Source organism: Microcaecilia unicolor, chromosome 4 (assembly GCF_901765095.1).
Source record: "Microcaecilia unicolor chromosome 4, aMicUni1.1, whole genome shotgun sequence".
NCBI lineage: Eukaryota > Metazoa > Chordata > Amphibia > Gymnophiona > Siphonopidae > Microcaecilia > Microcaecilia unicolor.
The window spans coordinates 155,680,681-155,693,049 of record NC_044034.1 but is presented as its reverse complement, the minus strand read 5'-3'; the positions used below and the strand labels follow the sequence as shown (position 1 = coordinate 155,693,049).

The following is a 12,369-nucleotide window of genomic DNA, read 5'->3' as shown; positions in this document are numbered from 1 at the left end:
TGTGCTTCACCTTCCAGCATATACAGTTAGGCTGCTACCAGAAACATCGAGTTCTTCCCTATCACGTTCTCTTTGAAGTATTTTTTAACTTTAACTTGTACTTATAAGACTTGAATTTATTACTCAGATTTATTATATTTTGAAATCAGTTAAGCTTGTTCATCATAACTTTGCAACCACAATCCCTGTAATTTTGAGATGCCCTTCAGCTTGAGATCCTGACTCAGCGGTCTTCCCTCTGGGTCAAGCCTGACCTGCAGCACCTTGTCATTTGTAAAAAAAAAAAAAAAGCATAAATACCTGGGATGACCTCTGCAGAGGCCCAAGAAACTGTCTCAGCATCCGTCACCAGGGTCCATTTGCCGATGGAGGGTCCTCAAAGCGCCTTTGGTTAGGATCCGGTGGAGATTGGCCATTCCTGTAAACAAACACAAGGCATCACATGCTAATCAAACCCCATGAACCTCAGAACTAAGACCAGAACAAGAAGGAACCAGAATGTGACACTGTTCCATGCAGGGCTTTGGAGTCAGAATCGGAAACAATTTTGGGTGGAAAGAGTTGGTAAAAATGTACCGACTTCAGCTTCAACATTTACCATTTTATACTTATATATTTTCAGCAGGCCACCACCTTCAGGCCTTCCTGCAGGTATGAACTCGGCTGACCCTGGAAGGGCCCTTCCCTGGACACAGCACTCCCAGAAGCAGACTCCAAAAATATGCTTAAAACCGCTTTATTCCATCAGCAAGGCCAAGACATTTCCTCTTTCTGACACAGTCCTTGGTTACAGCACATATCACCCCTTGTTCCTCCCCCCCCCTCCCCCGCTGGCCACAGTTTCTGGATACAGTTTAAATTATTCACTGCTTCCCCAGCATGGCCTGATTCCTGGACACAGTTTTAAATCACTCACTGTTTCACCAGCATAGCAGTGTTCTGAACACAGTTCAAGTCACTCACTGTTTCCCCAGCATGGCACCACTTCTGGGCACAGTTTAAATTACTCACTGCTTCCCCAGCATGGCATGACTTCTGGACACAGTTCAAATCACTCACTGCTTCCCCAGGATGGCCAGGTTCCTGGACACAGTTCAAGTCACTACCTGTTTCTCCAGCCGGGTCTGACTTCTGGCCATAGCTGAAATCATTCATTGCTTTACAGCATGGCACCTCTCTTCCCCTTGAGTGGAACAGCTGCTTAACTTTTCCTCCAAGCTTTCCCCAGCCTTGAAGAAGGTTTGTTATGAAGCCTTTCAACTTCTTCCCTTGTACCTGAGCTAGAGCAGCAATCTCCATGGGCTCACTTCCCCAGTCATCTTGGGCTTGGCTCTCCTCTCCGACCTCATTCTCCACCTCCCATTCCATGGGCTCCTCTCCCTTTATGATCCCCAGCTGGTCCTCTCCCTCTTGATTATTCCTCCTCAGCCAATTCCCCCTCCTCTCCCTCGGGATCCTGGGACTTGTAGTTCCCTTGCTGCTCCCTTTGCTTGCCCCCAGGGCTTTGCAGGGGTTCTTGGGAACTGTAGTCCTCCTCCCTTCTCCGGCTCTTGGGAAATTTATGCCTCAGTGGGGGTGTGGCTTCCCAGCCCCTAGGATCCTGGGACTTGTAGTTAGAATCCCAGGTATGAAACCTACCCAGCTTGCTCCTCTCCCGGATCTCTTCTTCCCTGACCCTCAGAGAGTCCTCCCAATATGTATATTTTTGTCCTGAGTCAAGTACTTGTAAACATAAGTTATATTTATCACTACTTTGTATCCAGAACAAAAAAATTTAAAGTCTAATATCAGTAGGAGTCAGAGTCATTGTTGGAGTGGGACAGTAGACAGATAGAGGAATCAGAGTTGAAGGTTTGGTGGACCTTGTTTCGTGCCAGAAAATTAAAGTGGCCATGCTATTTATCAAATAAGACTTTTAGAGGCAGCCTAAGGTTTTGGATACACAGAAAAATGGAAGCACATCAACTCGACTTCATGCACATTGAGGGGGTTGAGGGGAAGGTTAATAAGGGTTCCAAAAATAGACTGCTGCCTTTATAGTTCTCTTTATATGCTAATTAGTCTCTTCATTCTCTTGTTGTGTGACTCGTCTATGCAGTGTTTAAGTGATAAGTCCCACAAGATTTGCAGTGTAGGAGGCAATTAATACATCCAGAACTGGAGGTGGATTTAACAGTGGAGGATAGAAGAGGAAACGCTACAGTTAGGACAAAAGGATTGGGAGATACCTGGAATAGCTTTTCAGCAGCGGTTTTAATATCTAGGCTGACGGAATTTAAGCATGGTTGGGAACAGATGCAGAGGACAGTGATAAACACAGGAGTAAGGGAGCAGTGGGGCAATTATGTCAAACTATACCTGTTGTACACTGCCTTGTGTGAATCTCTTTATAATGGTGGCTAATAAACCTTAATACATAAATATTTAATTAATTGGAATGTGACCTAGGCCTCCTATTGTATTTTTCCCTTTCATCTTCCTGAAACTCTTTATTCATTGTCAAAAGCTTAGGTATTTTATATAATTTGCGGTATAACAAATAAAGGTGAACTACAAACTATGAACTAAGAACTCCTCTTGTATGAGGAAAGGCTAAAGAGGTTAATGCTCTTCAGATTGGAAAAGAGATGGATGAGGGGGAGATATGATTGAGGTCTACAAAATCCTGAGTGGTTTAGAACGAGTAGAGATAAATCGATTTTTTACTCGTTCCAAAAGTACAAAGACTAGGGGACACTCAAAGAGGTTACATGGAAATAATTTAAAAACAAATAGGATCAAATATTTTTTCACTCAACGAATAGTTAATCTCTGGAACTATTTGCCAGAGGACATGGTAACAGCGGTTAGTGTATCTGGGTTTAAAAAAGGTTTGGACATATTCCTGGAGGAAAAGTCCATAGAATGCTATTGAGACAGACATGGGAAGCAACTGCTTGCCCTGGGATATTGTAGTATGGAGTGTTGCCATGATTTGAGTTTCTGCCAAGTACTTGTTACCTGACTTGGCCACTGTGTGGAAAACAGGATTCTGGGCTAGATGGACCATTGGTTTGACCCAGTATGGCTATTCTTATGTTCTTAAGAAGTGAGAAGCCTGGGTATTGGAAATGTCTGTACCAGGCTACCTAGAACACTGGGGAGGGGGCCCAAGCAGAGGAGGTGGGCAGCAGGTTGGCACAGAGTGGTGCTGGTACAGGTATGTGAAGCTACGGAGAGGATGATGCTGAACTAACAAACGGTGGTAGCCAGCGCTCGGCCCTTCTCAGATGTAATCAAGAGACGTAATAAGTTTCCTAACATGGGCTGCAGGTTTACCTGGTTGTGTTCTGTAGCTCAGGGCAAACTCGGAAAGGTTTGACCTTTGAAGGTGGTGAAGCCTGTCTAGCATACAGCTGGGAGATACGCCTAGCTATAACAACACACATAGGGGTGAATTCTATACATGGCACCAATTAAGCGCTATTTTATAAGCCGTGCTTAAAGTTAGGCGCCATTTATTGCATAACTCTTATGCGCAGGAATCGCACATAACTTTAAGCACAGCCATTTGTACCAATTGAAATGTAGTGCAAATGTACGGGCCTAAATAAGTCACGTATCCTCCTCACAACAACACGTGTAAATGTTAGGAACGCCCCTGTTCCGCCCATGATGCTCCCATTTCCGCACTCCCTTTTTGAACTCATGCCTAAATTTACAAATGCATATTTCAATTAAATCTAATTAGTGCCAATAATTGATTGTTAAGCCAATTATCAGAGCTAATTAGCTCACTATTCAATTAAATTGCACATGTAAATTGGGTACATCCCCAAATTTGCGCACACAATTTTTAGTGACTTTTACAGAATTTGAGGGATAGTGCAATAGGTAGACAGAAAGGGTCACATGATCTTTATCTGCTGACATGTACCCTTTAATTAGGTAAGAAACACTAACACTCAGATGATCAAAACCCCATGCTGTTCCAAACAGCACTCCAAAAGTAGCGCTGGAACAGTGCAGGGCATTATTAGACCTATGATCAGAGATAATTGCATGCAAATTTAAGCACGCAATTATCTCTGATCATGGGGTAGAAGTACGGGGGGGGGGGGGGATCCAAGTTTGCTTTGTTGGGGGGAATGGGGGCCTGCCAGCATGCAAATGCATGCTGGACAGGGCTCACCATTCCTCCCCAATGATCTGCAAACCCCGCCAGCTCGGAGCTGGCGTAGGGTTTGCTGCAGCCAGCGACCCAATCTTTGGCGCGCTGGTCGCTATTCATTGGGGATGAATATGTTTAGCCCTGTTTTGCATGCATTTACATGCTAGTTGCGTTCAGAGCCCTCAAGCGCGTTGTTTCACGTGCTCGGGGTCTCTGATCATGGGGCGGTATCAAACGCCGGCGCTAACAGCCTCTAGCGCCGGCGTTTGCTTCTGATCAACCCCCTGTAAAGGACACTTTCACTAAGCTGTAGCAAAAAGCGTTCTTAGTGCACCCTTGCGCAGGTCTTTCCCACATGCTAAGGCCATTTTTACCGCAGAGGTAAAATGGCTGATTTTCAGAATTCGCCATTAATGGCCATGCACTAATTTTTCCATTAGCATGTGAACCCTATCGCCACCTATTTATTAGGTGGTAGGGATTCATGCTAAAGGTGCGCTAACCAAGTTGCATAGACACACCCACTCTCCACCCCCAGACTTGCCCCTTGTGCCAAAAAACTGTTAAATTTTTTTTACCGTATGGGTAGTGCACGCATATGGAAAAATTACCACAGGCTCCCTCAGCGCACCCAGCGGTATGCTATTTTTTTTGCTGTGGTAAGCAAGCTTAGCAAAAGGGCCCCTAAGACAGTCCATAAGGAAAGTTCTGAACATGAATTTATAAACCAGACTATGAGAAGTTAAAATGTAAAATTGCAGTAACCTGGATGCTTAGGAAAACTTTTTGACAACAACTAACCAGTTAGTAACACAAAAGGTCTAACACCAGCTGCACATACTGCAGCAGGACCTGCTTATCCACTTCTACCCTAGCCAAAATCATTTTCCTGCACCTTTTCTGACTTCAGGTGCAATTTCTCCTTAAGTTAGTCACCCTTATTTCTAACCAGATCCTGTTACACTATCTTATCTGTCTCTTTGTTCCACCTCCACTTATATCCTACACTGTCTATTAAGACATTAAAGGGCCCTTTTACTAAAGGGCTGGCGAGCAGCAACAGGCTTGCAGTGCGCCAATCCATAACTACCGCTGGGATACCACAGGAGCCTGGCAGTAGTTCCAAACCCCAGTGGGTGCCATTTCCAATGCTACAAAAAAGTTTCTATTTTTGTAGTGCCAGTGTTTACCTGGTGGTAATCACTGCCCAGTTACCACCTGCTAGCAATGGAGTCCTTACCAGCACCTCAATAGGTGGCGGTAAGTGCTCCCCCCCTCTCCAAAATAGCTGAGTGGCAAGTGGTTCACTTACTGCATGGCCATTTCTTTTCCAGAAAAACAGGCATCCTTTTACCCGCTGCGGTAAAAGGGGGACTCAGCGCGCATCAAAAACACGCACTGACGCTACCACAGCTTAGTAAAATAATGTATATTTTATTAATATATATTAATGTATATTCTGCATGCTATTTAAAACCATTTAACTGGTCAACTATCCGGCAATATGCAGCAGGAGATAGCCAGTTATATCCTGCTGAATACTGCTGGTTATAGAGCGCAATATAACCAACTATCCGCTAATATTCAGCACATCACTGGCTAAGTTTGGTGGCCAAATTAGGCAGCTAAAATAACAGGCCTATCTTTGGCCGGTTTCAAATTAACCGGCCAGTACTGAATATCGCCTTGGCTGGTTAAGTTGAAACTGGACAAACAACACCTGGATATTCAATGCCGGTCACCGAAAACGGCCCAGCATTGACTATCTGGGCTGAGCACCATCCCTGGGAGTCAGTCCGGCTAACTCACACAGTTTTAATATCAGGCCCATTAGGTTGACATTGTAAGCAGCATACTATGTTATTTGAATATTTTTACTGCTGAAACTGTCTATTGCCTATGACTGATTTATTCTTGTATACAACCTTGGGTGAAATTTTTTCAAAAAGGCAGTAAATACATTCTAACAAACAAATAAACAAACCATCACAAACAAGAAATAGATCCTTGTATTAGTACATCATGGTAGGGCAGGAACTGTACCCAAACCCCTGCCTTTCACTGCCTGAGGCTCCCTGTTTAGATTATCCTGTTTTTATTTAAAATTTGTAGCCTGCTTTCAACAGGTAAATAAACCTAGAGATAGCCCCCACCTAGGAAATGTTTCTATCAAAGAAAGAGGACACGTTGAGATGTATAGAGGTGTTTTATTGGTTTAACATGACATGATGGAGGTGGCGTCCTGTACGTACAAGGTGACATATGATGAAACAGCACTAAATCCTGACAGAGGAGATGGGGCGAGACAGGAGTGATGAGTGGTTGAAAGAGCCGGCCTTCAAACCACTCAGTGACTGTCGTTCTCATCTTCTCCTGGTACTGGGCTTTACAGAGCCCCAGAGGCAGAGCAAAGCCTTGAAGAGCTATGGTCTAATCCTACTCGGAAAAAGGTATATACTAGACTAGAGCCCCAGGGACTCCTACCAAACTATGCAGATCCCAGAAAAGAGTAAAAAAAAAAAAAAAACAGCCTGCACAAAGCACACATGCAAACACTTCCAGAGACAGAATCTTCTCTCACTACCTGTCCATGGAACAAATCCTTATGAAATGCTGAGCCCATGGAAAGCTGCCCACAGGGATTCTGACCAGTCCCTAGTTTCAAGACATTTTGAACTGTGTCCAAATATCATGGATCTGGAAATTCAAACCCTAATTTAAAAAAAAAAAAATTGTAACAATTTGGACTTTTTGTTGAACCTTCATGTTGAGAGGACACGAATATGATCGCTCCTTATCCCTCCCCCGCAGTAATCCCTTGGTTTTGGTGCCGCTGCCACCTGACAGAACTGGAAATTCGATTGGAATTATAAGATTGATCCTCAGGGCTTCACATGATGCTGTAGATGCTCAAAACAAACAGCACTTCCACCATTAAAGATTTGTATACGAGCAAGGCCCCGGAGCATGTTGGAGACAGTGTGGACAGAGAGGAACACTGGAACATTTATGGTGGGATTGTCCAAAAAACTACTGGATGTTGATATGGGAGAAGATTTCGAGTTGGACTGGCAAGGATTTGTCTCAGAATAAACAAGCATGTTTGTTATGCCTAATCCCTCATTGGAACATAGCTGCTAGACCACTTAAATGCATGCCTCATTTTCTGGTACTAGCTGCTAAAATGGGGATATAGCCAGAAAGTGGAAGGATAACTCAGGCTGGCATTGTCACTTTGGTTGGGAATAACAGAGAAACCTGATTACATGACAAACTCACTCTAGAGAGTTGTGGTCATGAATACACCATGCTTTGGGAGTCTGTATGAATATGACTGCTTATATGTGTTAACTAGAATAGCACAGCATGAAAGGAAGTGGAAAAGAGACCAACTTCAAGAGATCAATCCAAATACCAGGGTGAGATGCTCCAAAACACAAACTTTATTTGGACCCTACACGGTCCGTGTTTCGGCTTTTAAAAAAGCCTTCATCAGGGGTCGATCAGTGAGTGCACAGTTGTATACTGATTGACAGTGAAGCACATGAATTGATGTCTCTAAATACAGGGAGGTGTACTGTCTCGCACCAACTTTTTAAAAGTCGAAACACGGACCGTGTAGGGTCCAAATAAAGTTTGTGTTTTGGAGCATCTCACCCTGGTATTTGGATTGATCTCTTGAAGTTGGTTTCTTTTCCACTTCCTTTCTTGCTGTTGAACTTTTGTGGAAATTGTGAACCCCATTTGGTTTTGCGGTAACTAGAATAGCACAACACATACCCTCCCATGCCCATGGGTTACTCTGAGGGGCATTTTCGAAAGAAACATCTATCTTTGGATTTGGACATCTTTGTAAAACGTCCAAATCTGGGGGCAGGGAAAACCGTATTTTCAAAAAACGATGGATGTCCATCTTTCATTTCGAAAATACCGTCAGAGATGTCCAAATCCAAGGACGTACTTAAATTTGGACATCCCTAGTCATGGACGTCTTTGACTTTCGGCGATTTTCGAAACCAAAGATGTCCATGTCAAAAATGTCCAAATACAAGCCATTTTGGACGTGGGAAGAGCCAGCACTTCTAGTGCACTGGTCCCCCTGACATGCCAGGACACCAACCGGGCACCCTAGGGGGCACTGCAGCAGACTTCATAAAAGGCTCCCAGGAACATAGCTCCCTTACCTTGTGTGCTGAGCCCCCTAAAACCCACTACCCACAACTGTACACCACTACCATAGCCCATACGGGTGAAGGGGGCACTTATATGTGGGTACATTGGGTTTTGGAGAGCTCGCTGTTTCCTCCACAAATGTAACAGGTAGGGGGGGTATGGGCCTGGGTCCGCCTGTCTGAAGTGCACTGCATTACCCACTAAAACTGCTCCAGGGTCCTGCATGCGCTGTCATGGACCTGAGTATGACATCTGAGGCTGGCATAGAGGCTGGCACTAAATATTTTTCAACGTTTTTTGAGGGTGGGAGGGGGTTAGTGACCACTGAGGGAGTAACGGGAGGTCATCCCCGATTCCCTCCAGTGGTCATCTGGTCATTTCATGCACCTTTTTGTGCCTTATTCGTAAGAAAAACATGTTCGGATGAAAACGTCCAAGTGTTCGTCCTGGATGTCCTTGCTTTTTTCGATTATGGGTCAAAGACGTCCAAGTGTTAGGCACGTCCAAGTCCCACCTTCGCTATGCCTCTGACACGTTCCCTTGAAATTTGGACGTCCTTGCAAAGGACTGCAGTTGGAGACATCCAAAATCGGGTTTTGATTATACCAATTTGGACGTCTCTGGGAGATGGACGTCCATCTTCCGATTTATGTCGAAATATGGACGTCCTTCTCTTTCAAAAATGAGCCTGTCATTCTTGGAGTTATAATCTATAACAGCCCTATACTGCCACTCTACTACTTTGGGTCGATACTGCTAACTAACCTAAAGGCTGATGTTTAATGATTTGCCTACATATTCTGTGAGGGGTGGGGGGGGGTTGAGTTACAAGGGGGGATTTTGATTATGATTCAGACTTTGTTTTTTTTATCCAACTATACAGGAATATGTTTAAAAGTATTTAATGGTACTCTTGATGCGAAAATGTTGGTATCAAAGGAACTTGTTCTTAAGTTAAAGTACGTACTTTGGGTTTTTTTCTCCCAGGTATTGCTGTATCCTATCGAATTTTTGTGAACAAGCTAACATTCCTCATTTGTACTATATTCTACATTTAAATAAAGAGCTAAAGTTTTTAAAAAATTGTAACAATTTATGAATCCAAATATTTCTAAGCTGTCAGGTCTGGAAGCATTGCCGGGAAACCTTTGTAAATGTACAATGTGTTTGGGTTGAAAAAGGTGATGGCAAAACATGAAGGTGCGCAGGGGTATATGGGTGGTTTCCCTAGAGCTGGAGTTACTATCAATACAAGGGTTAAAGATCACTCCCACAAGTCTTGTTGATTTCCAAATCAATAACATATAAGACCTTCAATGCATAGAATTATTTTGCTTTTTTCTCATATAATACACAAAACAATTTGAACTTTTAGAATATTTAGTTCTATTTATTGTATATCTAAATTAGTCATCCATACTTCCAGAAGGAGAACATCATAGATAATTCATGTGTCATTATGTTTAATTCTGTTTATTGGTAACACAACTTATACAATGCTCCAACACGAACATAAAACGAAATCATGTCATAACATCACCTCTAACTGCGTCACCGAACATTTTATTTTTCTCCTCCCCCTCCCAATGTTAACTCCCTGTCCCCTCCCTTCCCCCCTCCCTTCCCAGAAGAACAGGCAAGCATTTAAACATTTAAAAGTCTGCTTCTAACTCCAGGTGACAACGATCTCCAGAAGGGGTTCCAACAGTCCTGGAATTCCACACCTCTTTCCGAGTTCCAGTCCTGTATATCCAGCCTTTCAAGTCTCATCAGTTCAATCAACTTGACACGCCATTGTTGAATTCCCAGGCACTGCCCGGTTGTCCATCCTGCCAGGAGTAACTGCAGTATTGTTAAAGTCACCTTATTGGCAAAAGATTTATAGCCTTTAGGCGCTGGTAGTCCTAGCCGGGGTCTGCCAAACAATAATAATACATCATAGTACCACCTAGATCCCCACCAAGTAGAGACCTGCAACAGTACTTCTCTCCACAACTTCTCCACTCTCCTACATCCCCAGAACATGTGTCCAATCAGTACGCCCTCTGTACCACATCTCGGGCACTCTCCCCAGGCGGAGGTCCCTATGTGGAATGCTCTACGCGGTGAAATGTACATTCGGAGCGCAAATTTATACCATGTCTCCCAGTGTTCAGTGAATCTGGACCTCTTACGAATACCCAGAATAAAGGACTTGAGGTGCTCTACTTGAATAGGGGTTCTGAGGTCTTTGGTCCAGGCCTCCGCTAATTTTTTATAATCCAATTCTGAGGCTGAGTCTTTGATATGTCTGTGGTAGAAGGTCAGTGGCACTCGCTGTTGTGCTTCAAAGGAGAATGCCGTCGACAGTTCCTCCCTGACATCTTCAGTCAGGTCCGTCCAAGGCAGACCCCGAATATAATGTGCCAGTTGATAATAGTGCCAATAGTCTTTGTTGGGGATATTGTACTCCCTTTGTAGCTCCGTAAAGGGTTTAATTTTTCCTTCGTCGGTCACTGCTTGCAGCAAATATTTGAGTCCCTGTCTCTCCCAGCGTTCAAATGTTGGATACAAATTACCTGCGGGAAACCTCGGGTTGCCACATATAGGTAGGAATGGTGTTACCCTTGGTGAGAAATGATGTAATCGGCACACCCAGCGCCACGCGGCCCGCGCCGCTGGCATTATGCCTGACTGGTGTAGCTCCATAGGGGTCTCCTTATCTGGCAAGTGTAGGAGGCATCCCAAGTCCGCAACCGGGGACATCCGCCTCTCCAGGGGGGTGTTTGAAAAATCTGAGGTTCGTCTATGCCAGTCATTGATGTGGCGCATTTCGCAGGCGACAGTCACGTGACGTAAGCTAATGAGGCCCACCCCCCCATGTTCCACTGGGGTGCACATCATCCTTAACGGGAGCCGTGGCTTCCTCCCTTTCCACAGAAATTTATTTAAAAGTCTATTCTGTTGTCGTTCATCCGTTTTGGAAAGATAAAGAGGCACTGTTTGAAAGACATATAGCCATTTTGGGATAATAAACATATTATACAGTGCCACTCGCCCAAATAGGGATATTGGAAGGTTCTCCCACCCCTCCAGCTTTGATTTAGTATCTGACATTAATACATTCACATTAAGTTCATGTAGCTTCTTCAAGTCTGCTGGTATCTGTATCCCCAAATATTTGAGGGAATCTTCTGCCCATCTGAGAGGGAAAGGTCCCCGCCAGGCGCCCCTCACCGAGGGCATCAATGGGAGTGCCCAGGATTTGTCATAGTTCAATTTAAATCCAGAGTAGCGTCCATAGGTCTCCAGACAGGTTAACATGCTCCGGAGAGAGCGTGCTGGCTCTTGTAGCACCAGGAGTAGGTCATCAGCATAAGCTAAAAGTTTGACTTGCTCACGCCCCAGAACAACCCCCCTCACCTCCTCCGCTAACATCACAGTTCGGAGCAGAGGCTCCAAGGCTATAGTAAAGAGGAGTGGCGACAGGGGACAACCCTGCCTCGTCCCCCTCATTATCGGGAATCGTGGGCCCTGTACTCCATTCACCAATAGTCCTGCCCGTGGGTCCTTGTAAAGTGCCCGTATCACCTCTAAACACCATCCATCAAAGCCCATGTATTCTAGCGTTTGGAAAAGATATGGCCAGGCGACCCTGTCGAAAGCCTTCTCTGCGTCGAGGCTCACCACCAGGGCAGGATCTCCTCCCGCCCGGCAGCGAGCCATCGCCAGCAGTAGACGCCGGACATTAAATGAAGACTGCCTCCCTCTAACAAAACCCACCTGTTCTGGGGTCACCATCCTAGCAAGGGGCACCGCCATCCTCTCTGCCAATATCTTAGCTAGCAGTTTTACTTCTACATTTATGAGAGAGATAGGCCGGTAAGACATCACCTGTTCTCTGGGCTTCTCTGGTTTCGGGATCAGGGTGATTAGTGCTGTATTTTCATGCAAGGGAAATGAACCTGTCCCAATTACCTCTTCAAAATAAGCTAACAGATCTCCCACTACTTCCACCGGCAGGTTTTTATAGTATTCTGCAGGGTATCCATCAGGTCCCGGGGCTG

The 12,369-nt window shown here is 44.7% G+C and overlaps 1 protein-coding gene across 2 annotated transcripts in view; it reads right to left on the bottom strand.

Moving 5' to 3' along the window:
* TRIM44 (tripartite motif containing 44) overlaps nucleotides 1-12,369 on the bottom strand; it is a 149,746-nt gene that overhangs the window by 3,004 nt on the left and 134,373 nt on the right. For both annotated transcript variants that reach the window (XM_030200798.1, XM_030200799.1), the window contains exon 5: nucleotides 301-418. In XM_030200798.1, the coding sequence (XP_030056658.1) occupies nucleotides 346-418 (73 nt within the window). In that variant the 3' untranslated portion in view covers nucleotides 301-345. The remainder of the gene's footprint in view (nucleotides 1-300; nucleotides 419-12,369) is intronic.